The sequence below is a fragment of the Hermetia illucens genome, chromosome 4, assembly GCF_905115235.1.
Source record: "Hermetia illucens chromosome 4, iHerIll2.2.curated.20191125, whole genome shotgun sequence".
NCBI lineage: Eukaryota > Metazoa > Arthropoda > Insecta > Diptera > Stratiomyidae > Hermetia > Hermetia illucens.
This window is the reverse complement of record NC_051852.1, coordinates 19,980,756-20,004,366: the sequence shown is the minus strand read 5'-3', so window position 1 is coordinate 20,004,366 and position 23,611 is coordinate 19,980,756. Positions and strand designations below refer to the sequence as shown.

General features: G+C 45.5%; 2 protein-coding genes across 3 annotated transcripts; one reads left to right on the top strand and one right to left on the bottom strand.

The window, feature by feature from the left end:
* Positions 1-1,193: 1,193 nt before the first annotated feature.
* LOC119655426 (coiled-coil domain-containing protein 86) lies at positions 1,194-6,051 on the bottom strand. The gene is made up of 2 exons (XM_038061317.1): positions 5,713-6,051; positions 1,194-1,515 (listed from the first exon to the last, which is right to left on the bottom strand). Exons 1-2 carry the CDS (start codon positions 5,955-5,957, stop codon positions 1,224-1,226), a joined length of 537 nt encoding a protein of 178 aa, XP_037917245.1. The 5' UTR covers positions 5,958-6,051; the 3' UTR covers positions 1,194-1,223.
* A 240-nt stretch (positions 6,052-6,291) lies between these two features.
* Positions 6,292-23,169, top strand: LOC119655425 (PR domain zinc finger protein 5). 2 transcript variants are annotated; one of them, XM_038061316.1, is made up of 7 exons: positions 6,292-6,879; positions 14,440-15,148; positions 15,208-15,335; positions 15,396-15,485; positions 15,553-15,642; positions 15,715-15,867; positions 22,574-23,169. In XM_038061316.1, the coding sequence occupies exons 1-7, from the start codon at positions 6,748-6,750 to the stop codon at positions 22,679-22,681; spliced, it is 1,410 nt and encodes a 469-aa protein (XP_037917244.1). In that variant the 5' UTR covers positions 6,292-6,747; the 3' UTR covers positions 22,682-23,169. The 2 variants fall into 2 exon arrangements, with proteins under 2 accessions (XP_037917244.1, XP_037917243.1); XM_038061315.1 differs by having other exon boundaries at positions 15,550-15,642.
* The last annotated feature ends 442 nt before the right edge of the window (positions 23,170-23,611 follow it).

Genomic DNA, 23,611 nt, shown 5'->3' with positions numbered 1-23,611 from the left:
CTTTCATTAAACTCACTTCATTTTCTTTCTTTGTAGATGTATTATTTGTGTACATGGCAGCTTTCATATGGGTGAGCTTCGGTGCTAGAGAAAGGTCATCTTATTCCCTAGCTTTAGCCTGACATAGGTCCTATACACATTTTTTGGGTTTTATTGATTTTTATCGTTGCTATTCTTACCAGTTTTGATGGGAGTCTCAAGTCAACCGTTATTAGGTACATTATATTTCGGTCCCAATTACGGGCGGTCAGACCTGAATCCGTAAGGGACTTATGAAGTGGCTTCTGCTACGAAGGTTATTTAGTGCCATGGGGACGGTCCTCAAGAGAATTCCTGGAGGATGTATTCTCGACCCGCTGGTCGATGTTGGAACACCAGTTTATATACCTTTTAGGCGATACCGTCGGGCCCTAGCGCGTCTGGTTTTTCATAAAGAGTACTGCCTCTCCCTACTCTTTTATAGAGGAAAGTAGGCAGTCCTCGGCACTTTCGGCGAGGCTGTTATCAATCGGTAGGGGATGCGCCGGGAATAGTGCCCCTTTAATACGGTCCATTTGCTCGACTTTAAGTAAACAGGGTTTCCGCCAAGCCCCAATTCACCATTCCGTTGTCCCTAATACATAGAAGGTTTGCCATATCTCGACGCCCTTCTGGGAACGGAAGCTTCACAGGGTGTCGTTATCAGGTTTAGGGCTCAATTTACGACAGTGTTAGCTACAGCGCCATAACCCCCAGGAGTGCCCCAAATCCTTCAAGAACCTCAACAAATCCTCCGGTGTTCTCCTTCGCGACTTTCCACCCACACACAACGAATACACAAAGCGGCTCCCATTGTGGTCCCCAAATCAATTCGTTTCGAAGAGGATCGTAAGATTGTGCTTGGAGAACAGGCATTTGCACCCCAGGACCTTCAGTACTGCTACTGTCATATGTTCGCTTGAAACAAGCAAATATTTGGTGAACCTCAATTTTTAATTTTTAACTCTTTTCTTGTCTTTGTCAATTACCGATATTCGAGTTTGAAAACTCTCGTGGTATTTGTCAATCATCCAATACAAGCCTTGTTACTCCTGATTAACATAAAACAGCAGATACCTCTTTTACCTAATGGACACTTACCTTCGTAGTTATTTTACATTTCAAACTTGCTTCTACTTAAGGTGTCAAAAAAAAAAAAAACGAAAACAAACGACTTCAATATTCCTATCACAAATTTATTTCTCCTAAACAACTTTAATATTAGCCAAATCTCTTTTCTCGATCATGCGTAACTGCTTCTTGCGCATTCTCTTGATCTTGGCAGGATTCTTAATGATTTGCACGATTTCAGCCTTTCGTTCGTTCTCCAGACGTCTTTTTGCATTTTCTATTCGTCGCTGTTTCTTCGCTTCATTTTGTTCCTTGCGCTCTTCCTTTATTGATTTGGACAATTCCTTTATGTGCTTCAGTTCATTTCGAAGTTCCACTTTTTTATCGAAGGATCGACGATGTAAGGATTTCTTCACTGTTGAAAATCTGGGAAAGGAAATATGCGTTTCTTAGATAAAGTGATACGCAAATAATCGGGCGGAGAACACATATCCCGGGAATTCTCCTGCGACATATGAATTCGGAGGGCTGTCCCGGTTCGCATAGTACTAAGCCTCACCAAAGATAGCAACGAATTGCACGCTGCCTTTATCGTACTGGATAACTGGATAAGGTACTTCAGAATATTAATCAGAACATAAGGGCCATGATAATAGTCACCTGGTTGGTGTCCAGCAAGACCCAGGATTAAAGAGGAGTAAAAGCGTCAAGTCAAAACGTGACACACGTGTTATCTGTTCTAAACAAGTGAAAGCGGGGAAGAGGCTGCGCGAACGGTTGACCTAATCGACGGCAAACCCCCAGAGAAAAAGGGCTTAACTCCCAAAAAAATGTAGCAATTGAAGAAGACGGCTGAAGCTGCCGGGGAAACTTACCAATTTGGGAGATAATGTTGCGGACAAATTCTCGAGTTAAGTTGGAAAGCTCTTGGTACTGGGTGCTGCAGAGCGCTCGGGTTCTGGATGCGAGAGGACGTTGGCCGAAACTCATATCAGGAAATATTAACGCGTGGACTTTTGAATGGGGCAAGCGGATAACGAATGTGAGAGGATGTATTCTGTTCGAAGCATTACTCGCCAATGTCCGGACGTCATACGCTCGCAGAAGAAGGAACCTAGGCTATGCTCACAGTGACCATTAAGCTATCTGCATGGAAACCAAGGATGAATTGAGGTCGAAAAAAAGTTCTCACAGAATGTTGAGTTGTTCGTCTGGGTGGATGGCGAAAGCTTTTGAGGAGACACGTTTTCCGCGGCGCTCAAACCCAATATATCTAAGGTTGGTGTGGCCAAAGAAAGTCATCCAATCACCAGATGGATGATGGAAGAATGCGACATTATTACGCCCACAAGGCGACTGATCCTACTGGGGAGCAGTGATCCATCAATATTGACTATATGTTTCCGGCCAATGAAGCGTTACCAGAGGTTTAGGGCCTAAAGAGGAGACATATTTCACAACTTGGGGCTGTTTGATACTGGCCAATCGGAAGAGTAAAAAGCACTGCTTTAAGCAGTTGACCTACCGCGTTGGTGCCTACAGGGTGGTAATAGAAAGACAGTGAAGATCATTTCATGATTGACGCCAGAATGACCTTCAGGGAGCGTCAATGTGGCGGAACGAGAAATTTACGTGTCGGTCGCACGCAAGTATGAATCGTGACGGTCATGGCATCGAATGCGAATTTTCGTAACTATTTGTATTCTTTGTGTAAAGGCCGCAAGGGTCGGCACTGCCTTTTTCTCTTACCATAAAAAAAAGAAAATGCCGCAAGAGACAGCGGAGGACCGTTTTTCTTCCCCTACGTTCATTCCACTTACGCGTTCTTTCTCTTGTAGGTTGTTCGTTTTCGTCAACGATGTTCTCTGGAATAGAGGCAAGGCTCGCGGTAACTACCGCGGTGTTTGCATTTTGGTACAGGAGCTCGGCAGCATGGTTCCCCCAGTTTGAGACCCATTTCGGTTTGGCCAGTGCTACAGCGAAAGCCGGCCGCTGGCCTGGCTGCACAAGGAGGCAGTTGAGTTTATCTCCGACGTCCTCGACGACTGCTTTTATAGGCAATTAAAAAAGCAGCTCATAAAATGCCTGTCAGTGAATGAGATGGCTAAACTTCACAATTTACTGACAGTGCTAACGCTAGGGGATCGTATGTCAAGCCAACTGCTGCGTGAAATGAAGCAATTGGGTGGTGTCAAAGTCGGCACCGAGTTGCTACGGCGTTAGTCGTCATCGCGGACAAAATTCATGAGGATCACATGCGACCCATGGTGGTATGTGCCTCGCGAGAACTTAGACCAGGCGGCTCAGCTGCAGCGGTTGAGCTTCTTCTCCAAACAGCTCAATCTCAATCAACGGAACTACAGCACCTATGATCATGAGTTACTCGCCGCGTACCTTGCAATTAGATTCTTCCGGTATTTCCTTGAAGGCAGAGCGTTCACATTATTCGCGAATCACTTTGATTTTGCTTTAAAACGAAAGCCCGACAAAGCGTCCCCTCGCGAACTTGACTTGAGCTTTATCAGCCAGTTCACTTCCGACATTCATTCAAAGATAACGTGGTTGCTGATGCTTTGTCACGTGTTGCAGAGATCAAGATCCCCTCTACCGCTGATTTTTCGTCAATCGCCGAGGCGACGAGAAGGACGACTTAGTTCTTCAGAGCTTGAGGACCAACTCCAAGGGAGTTTCCTACCATCGGTTTAATATCCAGAATATATTGCGAGTCGTCAAACAAGGAACCAAGGCCATATATTCCGGTCAATTTCCGAAAGGAAGTTTTTTTTGGGATATTGGAGTCCTGAGTCCTGAATCCGCACCAACTTGGTGTCTTTTTTGGGTTAAAAACCCAAGTTTTCAAAGAAGAATGAAAAAGTTGACTGACCGTTTCGTCCAGGGCAGAGGCAACTCATCAGACGCTGCCTTACCTCTGCCTTGGGAGCAGCATGAGCAAAAGTAATGACAGATGGTAATCGCTCCATTTGAATATAATCGTAAACACGTAATTGGGTACGCTGTTCACTATCTGGCGCAGCCAGGCATTTGGGCAACGAATCGGTTAGTCACCGCGAAGTATTTTAAGGAGATTAATTCTTTGGTTACGCAGAGCATTGCATGTCAGAAGAACAATATTATAACGCATGTGAGGAAAGAGGTAGGACTGTTCTTTCGGCCCACCAAGCGTTTCTGCACAATCCACCTCGACATCATTGGCCGCACAGTTTTAGGTATTGCTTCACAATCATCGGTATGTTCACGCGGTGGCCTGAGGCGATGCCCCTGAAAGACATCACTGCACAATCTTGTGCAGGACCCTCTGTCGTGGATGGATTCCACGCTTTAGTGTGCCGGCAATAATAATCACCGACTAGGGAATGCAGTTTGAGTCCTCCCTTTTCTCAGAGTTGGGCAAAATCCTCGGCTTAAAACGCTACCGGACAACCACGTACCAACCGCCGTCCAATGGGATGCTCGAAAGGTGGCACAGGACGTTTTAATGGTCACAGATCCTGCCACACGTTTTGCTTTTCCTTCGCACGGCCAATCGAGAAGAATTTGCTGCATGTCCCGTGGAGCTGACATACGGAAAGAACCTGAGATTCCCCAGCGACCCTGTTCTCGACATTAGGTCGGGGCAATGCCAGAGCAGTCCTTATAAGGGCCGAAGTCCTCAAGTGAGACCGACATCATTGCAGCCTCAACGTCGGGGGCACGGTTAAACGGGTCTATTTGGTTCGACTAAAGCCCTTCATCCAGCTAGAAAACGCGAACAGAGCGAGTGGCGCGCAACGCGTCCCTTTTGACTTGCGGCAACCGAATTGAGGGAGCCGTGCCTCTGGTTCCGCGCCTAAATGGCCCCTTGGTTTCAGCTGGGGATGGAATGATGTGGCGGAACGAGCGACTTGCGTGTTGGACGCAGGGAAGAGGACTCTCTGGTATGATACGGATGGGTATAATAGGGCTCGGTATTGGGGTCTTTGCCATGTATAATGGGGCGTTTGCTCTTTCCGTCCCAGAAGAGGCTACGATTATCGGCTTTGGGGATGACCTGACTGTGGTTGTTATGGCAAAGCACCCAGAGCAAGTAGAGGTCTACGCGATGATGAGAAAACGGGTGCGACCTTGATAACGAACCGTTGAAAGTAGAATGCGGTGCGGTGAACTGAGGTTAGCTCAAATACCTGAGGGTCATGATTGATGCCAGACTTACCTTTAGGGAAGGCTTAGACTATGCATGTCAAAAGCAGCTAGTGCCGCCACGGAATTTACAAAAATGTTGCCGAATATTTGCGGACCGAAACACTATCGGAGGTTACTTCTAGAAGGAGTGGTGCGACCCATTCTGCTTACCACCTGTGTTGGCAGTCCGTATTCTGACGATAGAAGAAGAGCACACAGGGCGCAGCAATGCGGTAAGATCAGAGCTATATGATCTCTGGCAACGCAGATGGGACCGGTCTACTAAGGATTGCTCTAACGTAAACACGAGAAAAACAAGATATTTGAATACTCGTTTTCTTTCAAGGACAAAGAATGTGCAACCAGACCTGATACTTTCAAAACACAAAAATTTACAGATTTTATTGAAAAATCAATTATTTCTATGTCTCTCTATGCACTTACTTCTGTTTCACAGACTTCCATGGCCTTCCCGATTTCGGTTGTCCACGCGGAATATTGTTTTCTGCCTTTTGCAATTTTGTTTTCTTCGATGCAGGCGGTTTCGTGGGTGCAAGCTGCTCTGTGGACGCCCGTTTCGATGAATTCTTGTTGATATTCTCCAATATTGAGTCAATATTCGGGGCAGGTTTACTTTCCGTCGAATCTGCAACAATTTCCATGGTTTCACTTTTCGATTCCTTCGTCATTTTTAAGGTTTTTATTGAACTAATTTACAAACAACACGCGAAGATAAACAGAACACCATTCACGTGCGAATTTGAGGTTGGAACAGGGCCAGGGAAGTGTCATGTTGACAGTGGTTGTAAATTGTAAACATATCAGGAGCAGGGTGAATGGTAAGTTTCAAGGCTGATGTCCGGGAAATTGGTTTCGATTGGGAGAAATATTGATTGCTTGGACAGGAATGGGCTTCATTAATCGATTAGAACGAACACGATTGTGATAAGATGAATTAGAATTGGCGGTTTCGCGAAATTCTCTCAAAATCAAGAACTCCAAATTGCGAAATCCCAACTAAACTACACATTGCCCGCCATGGCATTTGACATTTCGTGTTTACCATCAAAAAAGGGTCGCAAGTTTACTGCTCTCCCGCTTGAAATTTTCACTAGTCTCGATTTGTTTATGTTTAATCATCGACAAATCCGTTTTCAAAACATCCCGCAAATATAAACAAATCCCCTTCCCGGTCGTGAACACAATTAAAAGGCATTGAAACCATCATTTTCGACATTTACGTGAAAGTCTTGTGGAATTTGCGCGAATTTCTTTCACTTGTTGTGTGTTGTGTATTTTTCTTTTGCTGGCCTTCTGGTTCGGGGGGAAAACGTCGATCGGTTTGTGTTGGATTCTGTGGGGAAACGTCGATTGTTCGAGCAATTTAAGTTGTTTATGAAGAGCATTCGGACAGCGAAGACATTGGTTTGGCGTTGATTTCGTGGACGGTGCGCGGCTCAATTGAAAATTATCGACGAAATGGACTTTATGCCGGCGAAAAATTTGGAATTGGATAAGATTTGTCGTGTTTGCTTGGCAGCGAAAAAGGATATGCGACCGTTATTTGGTGAGATGGTGGCCGATATGCTGATGGAATGTGCAAGAGTTCAGGTGAGGATGGTTTTTGGGATTTGACAGAAGGTTCCGATCTGATTTCAGGAGGAAACTTGGGACCTCAGTCCTGCACTCAGGGTGGAAACTTCTTCTCTGATTTCTCTTGAAAGATTCTTCAATTTCCCATTTTTCTTAATACTTCCGGATGCGCAGGCTATTAACCCAGTCCCAACGCATCCAAAATGGACCTTTGCCCAGGCTATCATATGAAGCTGATGCGAAGTCCAGAACCTCCCATTTGACGCACCACCAGATAGTGCCTAATAAGTTGGTTCCCTAGAAATGATTTTCGGGTTTTGGCTAATATTTTTTACGTTTTTGCGAGGGTGCCTGAATATTCGCAGCGAAAGGTGATACTATGCTGACCTCGGTAATGAAGAACCATTTGGAAGTGGAAGCCCAAGGACCATTATTACCAACAGGAAGGGCCAGATGCCAGGTCAAATAAGAAAATATTTGTAAATTTTCTTCATGAATGAAGGTGGAATGAAAGTCATCACGAATTAAGCCCTTTTTCTCGAAATTTTCAATATTAACGGAGATGCGAGCGTTTAAAGTTTTTCAAAAGATTTCCTCGATCAAATTTGCTTTGGAATCATCATCCTCCATGACGCAAACCACCGGTATCCCGGTTTTGCGCAGAGATCCCCCGATTCGATGTTCTTAAATGCTGCCTGGCACCCTGGCCTACGCCATCGCTACATTTCAGGCAGGGCCTTCATCGTCTTCTTTATCTTACATAGCTATCCTCATCCATACGAAACCTATTGAGCCGGATTTTATTCACAACCAGAAGATCGTGGTATCGCTCATAGATTTCGTCATTATGTAGGGTACGGAATGGTATATCCTCATGGAGAGAATCATCTTCCCGGCTTGGGCAAAGAGGCTCTCATCATCCTCATACACAATTGTGGCGATCGTACACTTGCCCAGAATTACCGTCCAATTTCCCCCCTCTCCTCCTGTTAAAAAATCCTGAAAGGATATGTCAGTGACTGGTTGTCCGCCCACTTTGGCCACCACATAGTGGAAGAGCAAAATAGCTCTGTTAAGCGTAGGTCCACTGCCTCCAACCTGCTTGACTTTACCAACTTTGTCGCCAAATGTCTAAATTCACGGTAAAAAGTGCATACCATTTACACTGACTTCGCGAAAGCCTTCGACACTGTAAATCACAAGATACTTCTATCCAAACTCTCGTCTCTAAGCGTTCCCATTTCACTTGTTTTATGGCTTGCCACTTACCTTTCCAACCGATCCTGCCGCGACCCTTTTGACGGCTGTACTTCCCGTTCCTCCTCCTCTGGTGTCCCACAGGGATCTATTCTGGGCCGTTTGTTACTTTTATTTTTTATTGACGACCTTCCGCCCCTCCCCCCTCCCTTTTACTTGTCTCTGTTTGCTCTATACAGACGACCTTAAGCTTTTTTCCGCGACAGATAGCTTATCTATTCGCTTACGCGAGGAATTAATAAAGCGGTTGTGTGCCAGCCAGGAGGAGAAAACATCCAAATCCGAATCCAACATCCACTACAAACCGCAGCCGACGTAGCTGACACGGTCTACGCGGTGCTTCTTTCGTCACCATGCATCGTGGAAGCAAAATCAGCCCTACAAACATCACCACTACAGCTGGCTCAGCAATGTTTAAGGCAACTCGCAGAGCTACGAGTAAAGATAAACGGCAGATTCACTCCGTGAATCCATCCGGGTGGTAATCTCATCGTACTAGGCCAAGGCCCCGTACATAGCGCAGCTTTAAAAATCTTGGCCCGAAGGGTATATGTCGGTATCACTGGATGTTCAGTTCCGAAGTCATCAAATGCACGAAGCCATGTAATAGGATATCATCATCATCATCCGGATAGCTGAGTGGTTAGAGCACAGGGCTGTCGTACGAAAGGTCGCGGTTTAAATCTCCCTAGTGTCAGTGGAATTTGTATCCTCATTTGACGTCGGATACCCGTCGACTCAGCTCTAAATGAGTACCTGAGTTCAATCAGGGTAATGATCTCGGGCGAATGCACTCCTGACCACATTGCCTCTTATAGGGTACGTACGCTATGGTCTTGAATGAAGTGCTCTAACACACTTCAAGACCTAGATCCAATATGGATTGTTGCGCCAACGATTATTATTATTATTTCCGAATTATCACCATCTCGCCAGATGCCGGATTTTATCTAATACTAGCACTAAGTGCCAAACATTTATGCTTGGACGATCCTACCTACTTAAAAGATAAAGGGGCGCTGGTGGTGGTGGCCGATGGTAGGTCAATGGGAGAATCCACCAGAATTCCCCGCAACGAGCACGTATGCAGTATGGTTTACTTCTGCATGGTTTGGACCAGAGTATGTGAGAGTCCCAGGACATGAAGGAAAGCCGTGAGGGGTTTAAATGCAATACCTGTAGCTGACAATATTATGGATACTACAATCACCCGCCAAAACGCCAAATTTATTTGATTTCCCGAGCCAATGGCTCATAGTTCACCTTCTTCTCCACGTATTTCCGTTCAATGTTGCTATTATGGGGGGTAGCAACATCAATAATATACGCGGAACGACCTGTCTTGTCAACTAACAGTACGTCAGGCTTGTTGTGCGGTATGTGGCAATCAGTTAGAACTTGCCGGCTGCAATGCATGCTGTAAGCAGAACTATCAAGGACTCCCTGCGACCCATATCGGTAAATCGGACATGTTCCCGTGATCAGCCCATGCTTGTATGCAAGGATTTGATGAATCACCTTACATACATCATTGTGTCTGGTGAGAGGTGGTCCAACGTCTCTAACGCCGAACCACAAATTCTGCGCTGGTCGCTCTCCATCCGTTCTTTCATGATGAGATTTTTATAAGCTCGGGTGGCGATCATGTCGTCCCTCCGTCTCAGCAAAGGGCTCCCTAGCACACAGCCATCTATTTGACAAATGCAAATCGACAAATGGCTGCCCATGGCAATTCACGTGTTTACTGTGCATTGCCTTCGACTTTCATTCATCGATTCGCTTTTGTTTCGACTTCGCCCCACTCGGATGATTGAAAGATCGATCCTTCAAGTTGAGTGGAGTCAGTCCACAGTCTGCCCTGCTGTAAAAATAAGCGCGCAGCGAGTCGACTTGGCGATGATGTTGTGCCGCCACGTCAATTACGCCCCTACCTCCGATGTCACGAGGCAGGTTCATCCGCTCCACGGTAGAGTTTGCGTATCCGCGGTTGGACGTTTTCCAGGTCGGTCTTCGTCCACGGCAACATACCGAATGCATAAGCCAATGAAGGGATAGCAAATACATTCAACGCGTTTATTTTATTCTTCCCCGAGAGATGCGATTTCAACACCAGCTTCACACGTCGTAGGAGTTTGGACAGCAGAGCATCTTTTAGATCACCAACTCGAGCATGGGGTCCTTGCTGAATTCCTAGGTACTTGTAGAAGTCTATCTCGGTCATAGTTTCAATGTGGAGGTCACCAATGCTATCTCCGGCATGCGGCTCGTGATGGCCTTTGCGGATTGCTTGGATTCGAGACTTGTCTAATCCAAATTCCATCCGAATATCACGGCTGAACATGTCAACTATTCGCAACAGACTTCTAACTTCAGTAGCTGCATACAACTTGATGTCATCTAAGTACATCAAGTGTGTCAGTTCGCACTTAGCACGTAGGCCATACTCTATTGCAAAACCATGTCAGGCGCATTGGCAATGGCGGGTGGCTTCGGCGGTGATCCACTCAGCATGCTCAGTATTTTGGGCTAAAAGTCCACCCCAATACTCTTTGGCTTCCGTCACCGGAAACTGGACTGTTTGGACGCGCTCTGTTGGATTCGTTGAGTGGTCTAAAAAATTCTGCTGCGCGTACGTTGCATTCTGGACACGTCTGGAATGGCTTTCGCCATATCGTCGTAACCGACTGCATACGACCGAAAGTTTCTGCTTTAGTGTGTCCAGAATTTCCACTACGTGTGTTTCACTGGGGATGGCATAGTTCCTGTAAACCCTCTGTATTTTATTTCTCACCCGTCTGCTAGCATTGCCAGTGCTGATCTGAATCAGTCTAGCAATGTTCTGCCTTAGTGAGTCCCGCCGACGTTCCAGACGATTTTTCCATGGTGGATCTCTTTGGTCACTCAAACCAATAACGGGAAAGCGAATGACAGTCGCAACTGCACCACAATACACGAGTGATTTTAGTTGTAGCAGCGACATATCAGCACACAGTCGAGATGCAATCTCCTCATTGATTTGAGATAGAATTCTCGGAGTTGCTGGAGATGCATAGAGTCTGGTAATACCTGGTCTATGCAAAGGATCCATTTCCAAGTATTTTATACAAGCTTTTTGGAATTCGTCCCGAACCTCAGCGGAAACCTCAGCTGGACGGTGGACAAGAGTACTTCGGCGATTACTGAAACTGTTGCCTGCAGTGTGGCGTGGTGTTGTTGATGCCTCTCCCCCATCGACTCTTGGTCACCAGTTTTCGCGATGATCTCAAGTCGAACACGCTCCCCTGATGATAGCCGAGATTGTGTTACTGCGAGTAATAAAGCGGTACTGCTCTGCGGCTCGTTGCACAGTAACGTGCGCGAATTGCGGGAACGCTCGACGAATATCTAGTGCAACAAGGGGCGGTAAGATGTTGTACCCGCCTTCGTTGTTATTTCGTAGTAGGGGTGGATAATGAAGAGGTTCATTTCTTCAGTTTACTTCATCCGCTGCCTACACGAACCTGCTGAAGTGCTCGCCATAGATTATGGCGAAACAGCTGTAGCAGATGGAGCAATGCTCCTGGTCGTCGTGGTGCCTAGACGTCGAACCGCCCCACGAATAGAGGTTTCGACGCCGTGCTGTCCATTACGGGAGTCCGATCCAGTCATCAAGTCAGAAGACTCTCGTCGGTTATCCGAACTGGACCCCAAATTTCTTCTCATTTTTTGTGGTGCATTTTATCCCTAGTTGCCAGGTGTGGTGATAGCTTCCTCAGTGAGTAATTTGCAAGACTGCAATGTTTCTGCACTTTCCTCACCTACCCCCTTGAGACGCTGCGCGGGTGTACAGTCTGAATGGCTGACTGAAGCTATCCATCCCTCCTCCTTTTACAATCGGGCTTGGGACCGGCTACGGTGGAGTTATTCTATTATTATTATTCTCGTTTAACCAGGGCGGTTTGTTGGTTCTGTCGTTTTCGGTGCTGACGTTGCGTCGCCTGCTCGATCTGGATGAAGGAAGTTTGTACGTCTCGTGTCGTTCCTCTCATAATGTCGATATCGGCAGCATAGGCCTTCATCCTTCTCCATCTGCAGCTTTTCGTTAAGAAAAAGCTCCTAGTGGTCACCACGTGAAGGTGGAGGTAGGGTTTGGCAGTAGAGCTGTTGGTTTTGGTTCAGCAGGCGTTTCCCAGGTTTCATGCTCCATCGTGGGTATCAATCCACGTTTCGGCCTGGGACTTATACTACCCTTTGTTCGCCTGTAATAATCAGACTAAATTCTAAGTAACGGTGATCTGACAGTGAGACTTCATTTAGCACTCACCAGTTTCTAATCAACTCTAATAACTTTCAAGTGCAGTTTGCTAGGTCCATTACTTCACTTAGGAACGCATCCTACGTTCGCGGTCATCACACCAGCTGAAGTGATAAAATTAAACAGCTTCTCTTCTCTAAGATTGCATTTGCTACTGCCCCAACAAGTATGCTGAGCGTTCGCATCACAACCTAATAAAATTTCAATGCCACTTGATTCTGTATACACTACCAGATCCCTTAGTTCCACCGTGGGCGGAGGGCAGAAAGAATCACAGGGTAACTAAGCAGAGGCAACTATAGCGTTTGTCCTCTTATTAAGCTGGTGTTGTAAGTTGACCGCAACAAGGTCCTGGGAACAGAATTGTCTCAGCATGGTTGCCTCTAACAATTTTGACATCGGAACGCGGGCCCTCGGTCTCGAGGATCTTTCATCATTCAGTCTAATATGAAACCTGCCGCAGTTTGAATCTCATCAGGATTACCAGCTTGTCCTCACCTTCCGCCGAAAGTTCCGCTTTCTTGTGTCCGATTTCTCCGGATATCGCCACACTTGGTGGTGTAGCAACGTCCATGTCCTCATTCCCAAGAAACTTGCCTTTTTCTCAGTGCCTCCTGTTGTCGTCGGCTGGGAGCCTTTCCAGGTTCACGGTGTCCGGGCTGCATGGATATGTTTCCATATACTGGCGTCAGACCAGTTGCGTCCACACCATAAGCTTCTCTTTTTTTCCGTTTTTTCAGGTAAAGGCGGAGGAGAAGATTCTGGCAAGCAAGCTTGCAGTCCTTTCTCCTTTGCGGCTAAAGTTTTCTTCTGCCTAGCCTTTCTCCAACATATTTTAGAAGAGTTAGGCAACACTGTCATGGACAGGTCGGTCCTAGTCAGGTTTCTGGTTCCGCTTGTTAAGGGAGTTGCTGTACTATCCTTTCTCGCCGACCGCGTCGTAGGCACCGGCTATAGGTTTTCCACTGAAGTGGAGAGCCTGTCTTTCACAGATTTCTCCGTGGGGGAACATGAGGCCTCCGAAATCCGTGGGTCCTGGTGCCTGGTGATCGCTGTGGGTGTAGTCATTGCTGACGCGCCAGGACATACTACGTGCCAGTGTAGGGCTGACAAAAGTTAGGTCTACGGTTGAGGCAGACCTCCTTTTCTGAAGGGTGTTTACATATCCTTCGTTGGCCGGAATGATATCCAACTGTGCGAAAGCGTCTAAAAGACTGCGGCCTCTTGCATTTGTCTCTTTGCTACCCCACTCACGGGCCCAAGCATTGAAGTCACTAGCAATCACCCTTGGACTATGACCCCTTGCGTCGAGAACGACACTGTCAAGCATTTCCTCGAATTCGGGTAGTGTCAGGCTTGGTGGGGCGTAACAGCTGTACACATATACTCCGTTTATTTTCGCCCACGCAAAGCCGCTGTATGTCTGACCCCCAGTGAATTGTATGGCTTGTCGATCACATGCCCATATCGCCGCTCCATCAGTCGAATCTGTAACCCATACGCCACCGTGAGAGTCGACCCTACAATGATTGAGGTTTATTTGTCGTCCGTCCTGTCGCTCTCTATGGTTCTGAATGTTGACCGACTATAAAAGACAATGAACGGCGTCTTGCGGTAATGGAGACAAAGATGTTGCTTTGGATTAGTGGCATGACACGTTTTGATCACATCCGAAATGAGGATATCCGCGATTGATATGAGGTTGCAATGATCATGGAAAAACTGTGAGAGAGGTGTCTTCGAGAATTCACTTGCCAAGGTTGGCCTGAACTTCGAAGTCGATGGTAAGCGACCAAAAGACCTGCCGAAACAACGTTGGCTTGATACGCTGGATTGTGTTTTAAAAGCCTCGCGACTGCATCCAGATCAGGCATTTGATAGAACCAAATGGTGAAACCGATCACAATGAGCCGATCCCGCTTGTGAACGGGACGAAGACTGAAGAAGATTTTTAAATTCAATTTTAAGAATGTTGTATTATTATATTAGATCAGCTTGAAAATAATATACCAAATTGTATTTTTCAGATCGATAATACGGATGGTTGGCCCGACAAGATATGCGTGCAATGTGTCCATCAAGTTTCGCGCTGTCACGCTTTCAAAACCCGGGTGGAAAAATCGGATCGCGAGCTACGAAACTACATAAAAAAATTGACGGTCATAGTTGAGGAGCCAATCACCCAATTGCCTACGAGTAACTGCAACGACATTACACTGAAAAATCTTCAAACACGACACGTGCCCAACACAGTTCAGGCCAATGATGTAACCACACAAATGGTCATTTCAAACGGACAACTGCACAACGCACACATTTTGAATGCAGCACAGATTGTTACACATAACGGGCAACATGTCGCGCAAATAGTAAACGCCGGTCAAATTGGTCAATTATTACAGTCAGGGAGTACCGTTCAGATGATACATCCAAATGGTCAGCAGACACAGGTGGTGCATATACAACCGTCATCGGAAACTCCATGCGAGATTATTGTTCAACCTGATCTGGATGACGATGATGATGAGACACATTTCTTGGAGAGTGTTGAGGTTTCAGAAGCAATAACAACGGAAGAGGTGGATCAGGACGATATTATTCAAATTCATGAAGAAGTCGAGGAGGAGGTGAAACACGAACCTAAACCTGATGAAGAGGAAGAAATTGTTTCCGATGAAATTGCGTTTGCATTGGACATTTCAGATGATTCAGATGCTGATGAAAAGATGTATCTAGGTGAGAAGGGATATTTTTTAAAGTCTTATCGTCGAGGATTGTATTTGTTTCTCCTTTAGCCGAATTCATTAGCTTACAAACAAGCTGTCCGTCGCCTGGGCGATACGTTTGCAATCTTTGTAGAAAAGAGTTTAAGCATAGTCGATGGATACAAAATCATATGAAGTCACACTCAAATTGGATAAAGGTAGAGATTTTCGTACTTAAAAGTGGGAGCAGAAAAATTATGTTTTGTTTCACTTTTCAGGCCAACTGCAAACGACAGCCACAATGTGAAATTTGCCATAGAAGTTTCAAAGGTCCGGGTATGCTCAAAATGCATATGAAGACTCACGAGGTAAGCTTTCCCCATTGTTGCAATCATCAAGTGTTTTGTTTACATTCGATCCTTTTTGTCTCAGAAGACAGCAGATAGAGCACCTGTTTGTACTATTTGTAATAAGGAATTCAAGTCGAAGACAATTCTATACCGGCATAGGCAAACTCATCAGATGGTGAGTTGCATTGGATTTTATTTGAATATAGTTGTTGGCTTTAATGCTGTGGTTTTTGTTTATGGTGCTTAGAAATCTTATCAGTGTGGACACTGTCTGAGGCCGTTCACATCATCCTACACTCTGGCGTCGCATATGACGAAGAAACATGCTAACAGCGAACATACTCGTAAATATAAATGCGCACACTGTGATGAAATTCATACAAATATTGATGATTTGAAGGTAAGTAACTTCGATGTGTTTTGATAAACAAATTGGAAAAATCATTTGAACGAATGGACTCCATTTGATTCTCCCATGTCGATAATAATACTTTTTTTTGCTTGTGTGGCATAAGAGTTCTAATTTGTTTTATTGATTGGCCAGCGGAATTTCACGCCTCGAACAAATTTTTAACGAACGATTTTAACGATCCCAACATTCGATTGCGAAAAATCAAACGAGACTTGACAAAGGAAAAAGATTATATCCTTAATGAAATGATCCATGTTCAGAATACCGGTGCTATTAAATATAGGTCCGGACTGTTTTTGAGTATGATAAGTGAATGTGTTTACGCATAGAGTTTTGAACTTGCTTTTCATCAAGGCTAGCGTGGAACCGTTTGGCACATTACTTCGGCTAGCCCTCCCGCTGGAGGGAGGAGAAAGGAAGTTGTTCAGGGAAGCCCTTGCTATCCGGTCTCTCCGCCGGCGAGCTCAATTTTCTGCGCAACAAGAAGGACTCGAGCGTAAACCCGCCTCGATCTTGCAGCGCCCCTTAATATATCTCTGACTATGTTGCCTGGGGAGAGCACCCCCGTGCCTGTATAAAGCTGTTGACGAAAGCCATTCCACCTTTCCGTAGAGAAAAAGTTGTGTTCCATTGCAGAATACACAATCGGTGAGCCGTCCAGTCTATCTGCCCCTTATCTCATTTGGCCAAGAGATTTGCCACTCGGTAAGTGTGGGTTGATGTTTTTCATGGGCAACTACCTCTCTTACTCGTAAGTCTTCACTCTTGCCGTTGTAGATGGCTTTACGTCCCTTAGCAAGAGGGCAACGGGAATCACTACCACGGTCACTATCACGGCAGTGCGATAAAAGCATATGCTAACCCGCAAAATACTTGGGCAAGGCGCTTGCGATGTATCTTCTTGTCAACCTCCACGCCGTAGAGCAGAACAGACTGCGTTGCTTCCATAAGAAGACGCCTTCGCCATTAGCCAATTCAGCGCCGAGACTCCAGCTGCAGCCTTGTCCGCTGCTGCTTTGATTTGCTCGAAGTTTTTCCTTTGAGTATTAAACCAACGTATTTAACCGCTCGTTTTGACTGTCGTTGGTAAGTGATCAAAAGGTCGACTAAAACAACGGCGGCTTGATACGCTGGATAGTGATTTGGAGGTCGCGCGACTACATCTAGATCAGGCCTTTGATAAAATAAAATGGCGCAATCGATTACGACCAGCCGATTCCGCTTGAAAGAAGAAGATTTAACCGCTGGTTTTGACTCTATAGTTAACTCGCAGGATCGGAATTCTCTTTTTGGCCAAGATGATTACTTTGGTTCCCATGAGAACCATCCGCTTACCCGTCGCATCAATATGCCAAGTCTGCTGGGCGCCTGTTCAGCAGTGCGCCCGGCAACAAGTGCCGCAACGTCGTCTGCATAACCGGCCAGGCGCGGCTTTTCTGGCACGTCGAGTTTTAGACTCGGTTCGGCCCTTTTTTTACTCCCGTGATTACTATCACAGCCGGTTCGGAGACGGTGCGATAAGCAGACGCCACTCACAAAGCTCCCCGCCTCTGCAATTGAGCAAGGCGCTTACGATGCACCTCCTTGTCAAGGGCATCAGCCCATACATCCGCGCCAAAGAGCAGAACCGACTGCGTTGCTTCCATAAGAAGACGTCCCCTAGTAGATATGGGGCACCCGACATTCGCCATTAGCCGACTCAACGCCGCGAATCCCGCTGCTGCTTTGATTTGCTCGAAGAAGCTCATCTTCGAGTCTAGCATTAAACCAAGATATGTAACCGCTGGTTACGACTCTATAGTCAACTCGCCGATGGATATGGGACGCAGGGTCGGGATTCTTCTTCTGGTCAAGATGACTACTTCCGTTGTTTTCAGGCGTAAGGCTGAAACCGTGAGCAGTCATTCATCCGTTTACCCCTCGCATCAATGTGCCAAGTCCGCTTTGCGCCTATTTAACAGTGCGTCCAGCAACAAGTGCTGAAACGTGTCTGCATAACCGACCAAGTGCGACTCTTCGGGCATATCGAGTCTCAGCAGACTATCATAGGAAGCTTTCATGACGTGATTTCCATCCTGCCCTCCTTCAAGCAAGCGATGAACGCGTCCAGCAGCAATTCTGGCCGTTGGCGGCACACTAGTTTGTAAACTTCTACTTCTTCGAGCTCTCTTATTGTGAAAAGGGGGCAATCCTTGACGCTTTCCGTGCTATTGATATCAACCCGTATAGGGTGTCTAGTGAACAATGCCCGCACAATGCGGTCCATCTAGTCGGTACTCAGTATGCAGGGCCTCCGCAAAGTCCTGATTTTCCGGGTGACAAGCTTATAGCCAAGTCCCCACGGATCCTCATTCACCTCGTTTAAAATGCGCCGAAAGTCCAACATCGTTTCGTTTGGCGTCAGGTAAACGCTAAAAACACGTCATCCCTCGGCCTTCGATAAGTCGAGATACCATGAGGACGGTTCCGTGTTTCGGTATTGCTCGCTAATTAGCACTAGATCAGCATTTACTTCCGCAGCGAACTGTGCTAGCAACTGGTAAGCGGTTGCACTCCGGTGCATGTTAATTTGTAAAATGCGGATCATGCTGTTCGCACCCTAGGCCTTTTCAATTCCGTCCTGAAGATCTTACACCGTCCCGGGTCAGCAGTGTGTGCGACGCTCTCACCAGACGCGCTACGATCCCTGTAGAGAACGCAACTCTCGCTTTCATTGCAGGTCTTCGCTTGACGATCCACTGGGCCGCATCTCCGGCATGATCTCCTCCTATCAGGTCTCTTGCAAGCTGCTGACGTGTGCCCATAGTCCAGACACCTGTAGCACTTAGTGAGGACTATCCGCATTCGTACCCTGCATAACTACCCATCCAATTTTTATTTTCCCGCTGCTAAGGAGTTTCCTCGCATATTGCTCAGGGACTTTCACCACGGCGAGCTTTCGGCCTCGGTGGTAACTACCCGGGCATTGGTTATCTCTGGACCTTCACGCTTTATCGCCTCCTCTACTTCGACTTTTTCTGTGAGGTAGTCAAGGTCCCGGATTTCTAGAGAGTACATGGGCTCTATGCTGGAAACAAGAGCCTTCTCCCCCAATAACCCTTTGAACGCTTTGCAGAACGTACTCTTGTTAGTCTTGTTAGCGGCTCGGCTCTAGGGTGGATCCCAGTGACGTGATCTCTATCCTCCTTTAGCGCCTAATAGAGCAGGGAGTGGTCCCTCAGATAAACCCTCAATGAGTTTTTTAATGTGTGTCCATCTTACCGAATTTAAGGCATTTCTGATATCAAGCGTTAAGGGGTCCACTATCTGTTGAGGCCGGAACGGAACCAGCAACTGGAGCGTCATAGCATAGTCAATGCTGCTTTCAAAAATTGAGAAGAAGCTTCGCATAATGGCAGATGGCAGAGCCTTATTGCTACTAAACACACTAAATTTTTGCTGCCAGATCCAAACAAACATACTGCAAAGTTTATCCTGGCGAAAAGAAGAAGGATTTGCAGGACTATTTGTAGCTATTCTGATTGGCCATAATACACTAGCTGGGCATATGTTCAGAATAGGGATTCTTTAAGATGATACGTGTCCATCCTGTAATAAGGGAGCGGAATCTACGAACATTTTCTGTGAGTGTATCAGCAATGGACGCATCAGACATCAAATGTCCTCTTTGGGATAAGTGTTGAACGCCCTGAGCAGCAAGTCTAGCTGTTGGCGGAACGCCAGCTTGTAAATTTCCGCCGGGCTATCATTAGGACCTGGTGCCTTCTTATTTTTCATGATGAGAGCTGCTTCTTCGGACTTTTTCATTATGAAAAAGGGGGAGCCATTGACACCTTTCGCGCCTTTGATATTAACCCGGACGGGATGTTTGAGGAAGAATGCTCGCATAATGCGGTTCATCAGGTCGGTACTTAGTATACAGGGTTTTCGCAGAGCCCCGGTTTTCCGGGTGATAAGTTTATATTCAAGTACCCGTCGGTTGTCATTTACCTCTTTGACTAAGTTCTGCCAGGCGGGAGTTTTGCTTTCGTTAATCACCCTGCGGAGTCTCCTTGTTGCTGATTTATACTCTTCTTTAAGGTGCAAGCCTGCTCGCGGATCTGTAAACTTTGTGCCAAACGGTGAAGCTTATAACACTCTTTCTGTAGTTCGCGGCTTGTTGCGGTTGGGGCCTCTCGGGGTATGGAAGCTTCACAGACTCGTTATCAGGCTCATCATTAAATTTACGAGAGTGTCAGCTGCAACGCTATCACCCGTCGATGTTCTCCTTCGCGACGTTCCCGAAATTTTCCAATGTTAACCCTCGCGACGTTCCACACGCATCATAGTTCTCATCTGTCCACTAAATTTCGCTCGGATCGGTTTAGTCGTTTTGGAGAATTTTAATAAGGTTTTGTTTTACACAAAACCTTAAAAAGCATTACAGGAGCATATTACATATCATTACTCGACAAGCTAAAGGCAGTAATTTCGGAAAAACAGCCAAATTTCAAGAAAACAAATTCTCTTTCTCCAAGACAATGCCCCTTCTCACACCTCTGTGTTTGCTATGGCGAAAATCCACGAATTACGGTTTAAACCACTTGAACACACTCCTTATTCATCAGATCTAGCCTCAAGCAACTTCTTTTTGTTTTCTAATCTAAAAATGGCGCTCTGAGGACAAAGATTTTCGTCAAATGAGAAGGCCATAACCTTCATAAACAATTAATTTGCAACGAAAGACGCCGAGTACTATTTGGACCTCCCCCTCGGGCACTGGGGGAGCTTGTGGTAGTTTACTACTACACTAAGAGTGTCCAAAAACACATGAAGATGAAAACAATGGATTGTAACTCTCCAAGTGGTAAGAAGTCACAGACTTTGAATCCCTCCGCGACTCCGAGAAATCAGGTCGTGGCCGAGGCGCGGATTTTGGAGGCCTTACCTAATTCATGTTCCCCCACAGAGAAAACTGTGGAAGACAGGCTCTCCACTTCAGTGGAAAACCTACACCCGGTGTCTACGGCGCGGCCAGCCAAAAAGTATAGTACCCTTAATGAAAGGAACTGGAAATCTGACTACGGCCGGTCGGTCGGTGACACTGTTACCTAACTCTTCTAAAATGCGGGGGAGGAAGGCTTGGCAAAAGGAAACTTCACCCGCAAAGGAGAAGGGAGTACTGGCTTGCCTGTCAGAACCTTCTCCTCCGCCTGTACCAGGAAAAACGGAAGAAAGGGACGCTGGTAATGTGGACGCAACTGGTCTAACGCCGGTATGTGAAAATAGATCCATGCAGCCCGGACTCCGTGAACCTGGGAGGGCTTCGAGCCGACAACGGAAGGCACTGCGAAAGAAGGTGAAGTTTCTTGGGAATTTGGACATGGACGTTACTACACCACCAAGTGTGGTGATATACAGAGAAATCGGACGCAAGAAAGCGGAACTTCGGTGGAAGGTGAGGACAAGCTGGTAACCCCGGTGAGATCCACACTGAACGCACCTGATTTTTCAGTTAGCGGCGGTTTTCATATTAGACTGCACTTATGGCTACAAATATAAGGTTAGTCAAATTAGTCGGCAGCATGCCGAAGCTTCTTTCTATCTACTGGCGGCAAAGCTGGCAAAGTTGCAGGACTGTCCTTATATATTTATGGTATTGGATCAGTCAAGCAGAGGCAACCATGTTGAGACAATTCTATTCCCAGGACATTGTTGCGGTCAATTTACAATACCAGGTTAATGGTAAGAGGAGAAACGTTACAGTTGCCTCTGCCTACTTACTCTATGACTCTTTGTGCCCTCCGCCGACGCAAGAACTAAGGGATCTGGTAGTGTATGCAGAATCAAGAGGTCTTGAACTTTTAATAGGTTGTGATGCGAACGCTCAGGGTACGCCCCTACGTTCGTGGGGCACTTCAAAGTTGATTAGAAACTGGCGAGTACTAGATGAAGTCTCACTCTCAGATCACCGTTACTTAGAATTTAGTCTAACTATTACAGGCGAACAGCCTGTAATACAAAAACAGAATCCTAGGAAAACGGATTGGAAGAAGTTCGATGAACTTGGTGAGAAAGTTGAGCTCCCTAGGCGACTAAGGACTTCTTTGTTGATAGAAGATCAATTGAAAACTCTGAATCGCAGAGTGCTTTGAATTTCCCGAGGCCAATGTGGTAAAACGGAAATCGTGGTTGCAAAAGCAATAAAGGTGAAGACTGGCTAAACTTCCGGAACTCACAGCGTGAATATAAGAGACTCGTAAAACGTTCGAAACGAGACTCTTTTAGAGCATACTGTGAGAAACTGGAAGGTGAAAGGGAGACTTCCAGGTTGGGCAGAGTCCTTAATAAGAAAGTTAATCGTAGTTTCTTTCACTGTCGGGGTTGCACCAAAATCCTTAAGATAAAGAAGTCAATGATTCCAAATAGCTGATGGCTTCGTCGTCAGGGCAACCTCTGCCCTGTGGAACAACGCGATCGAGAGCGACTGCTGGTGTTGTGGGTTCCAATTGTATTGATTTGAAGCAGTAGATGTATTAGTTTCGTTGGGTTAATTTTCATTTTTCTGCTTGAATTTATTTTAGAATACTTGAAAAGAAAAGAGAAACAGAAAAGAACTTCTTGGACCAGAGCCAACCTGTAATTGGAGAATTTTACTTCGAGTCTTTTTTCTCATTGAATTCCATATTTAAACTAGAATCTTTCTTTTTTTCAGAAACACATACAAACAGCTGGACACATTGCTAGGGAATCTAAAGCAGATGAAAACAATGCAATGGCCTGTAATGAAAATGTGAAAATGGAATCCATAACGACTAGTTAAATTCTCGTTTCCTTGTTTCCTTGTTCCCTTCTCGTCAATTCATGTATTTGTATGAGTTAATTGATTCTCTTAAAGTTAATTTCATATTCTAATACGGAAACAAAATAAAAAGAAAACAAACATAAACGAATTTTACATTATGAGTAACTTTGAATTCAATTTAATTTCTGCAATGCAATAATAATGGGGATATTCTCTTTCTGGCAATAATTTTATTAATTTGTCCATGTTCTAACTGTACAGCGTAGTCGATTATGTTTTACTTTTAAAGTTTTGTTACTAAATTAAAAAAATCGAAATTGTTTTTCAAGGACATGAAGATTTTGATAGGCAATCATGGCTTTAGTTTTAAGAGTTTTTTGAATCGTGTCTTCTAGATTTAATTTAGAAGATAAGATGATGCTAGGTTTAAGTGAAAACGGAAAATGTTAGTGGAAAAACAAACAAAAATTATTAATTCGGAAATATATACATTATATTTACAACAAGCGATTTTCTTTTAACTTTTTAGGTAATGCACCATTTCTGGGCTCTCCTAACCTAAATCTAATCCAAGGTTGAACACTCTAAATTCTAATGTCATCCCTGATCATATAAAATAGGGACTTAAGTCAATGCTTTATCTTGAGTCAGTCATCTCTTCGTAACGATCCCGCCGCATTTGCTGTGCTTTAGTCTTAATCAATTTTAGAGGAAGTTAAAAATTGTAGCGTTGGTTTGTTGATTCTCTCTTAAAGGCCGCAACACCCCCTACTTTATCACAGCTTGAAGTATAAGAAATATTTTCTGGAAACACTTGGGCGGTGGTGATTGAAGAACTTAATTTCTCTTTTTCCTTTTTTACGCTATTACAGTAGAAGTTACCGGATTGGTAATCCTTCCGCCACCTATTCGAAACGTTAACCACGAACTCTGAAGAACTTTCTGGCG

Bases quoted from the DNA above. Each gene is read 5' to 3' on its own strand.
- LOC119655425 (XM_038061315.1), top strand. From the start codon at position 6,748: ATGGACTTTATGCCGGCGAAAAATTTGGAATTGGATAAGATTTGTCGT. The intron at 6,880-14,439 runs GTGAGGATGGTT...TGTATTTTTCAG, and splicing joins TGGAATGTGCAAGAGTTCAG to ATCGATAATACGGATGGTTG. The intron at 15,149-15,207 runs GTGAGAAGGGAT...TTTCTCCTTTAG, and splicing joins TGATGAAAAGATGTATCTAG to CCGAATTCATTAGCTTACAA.
- LOC119655426 (XM_038061317.1), bottom strand. From the start codon at position 5,957: ATGACGAAGGAATCGAAAAGTGAAACCATGGAAATTGTTGCAGATTCG. The intron at 1,516-5,712 runs GTAAGTGCATAG...TTCCTTTCCCAG, and splicing joins TGGAAGTCTGTGAAACAGAA to ATTTTCAACAGTGAAGAAAT.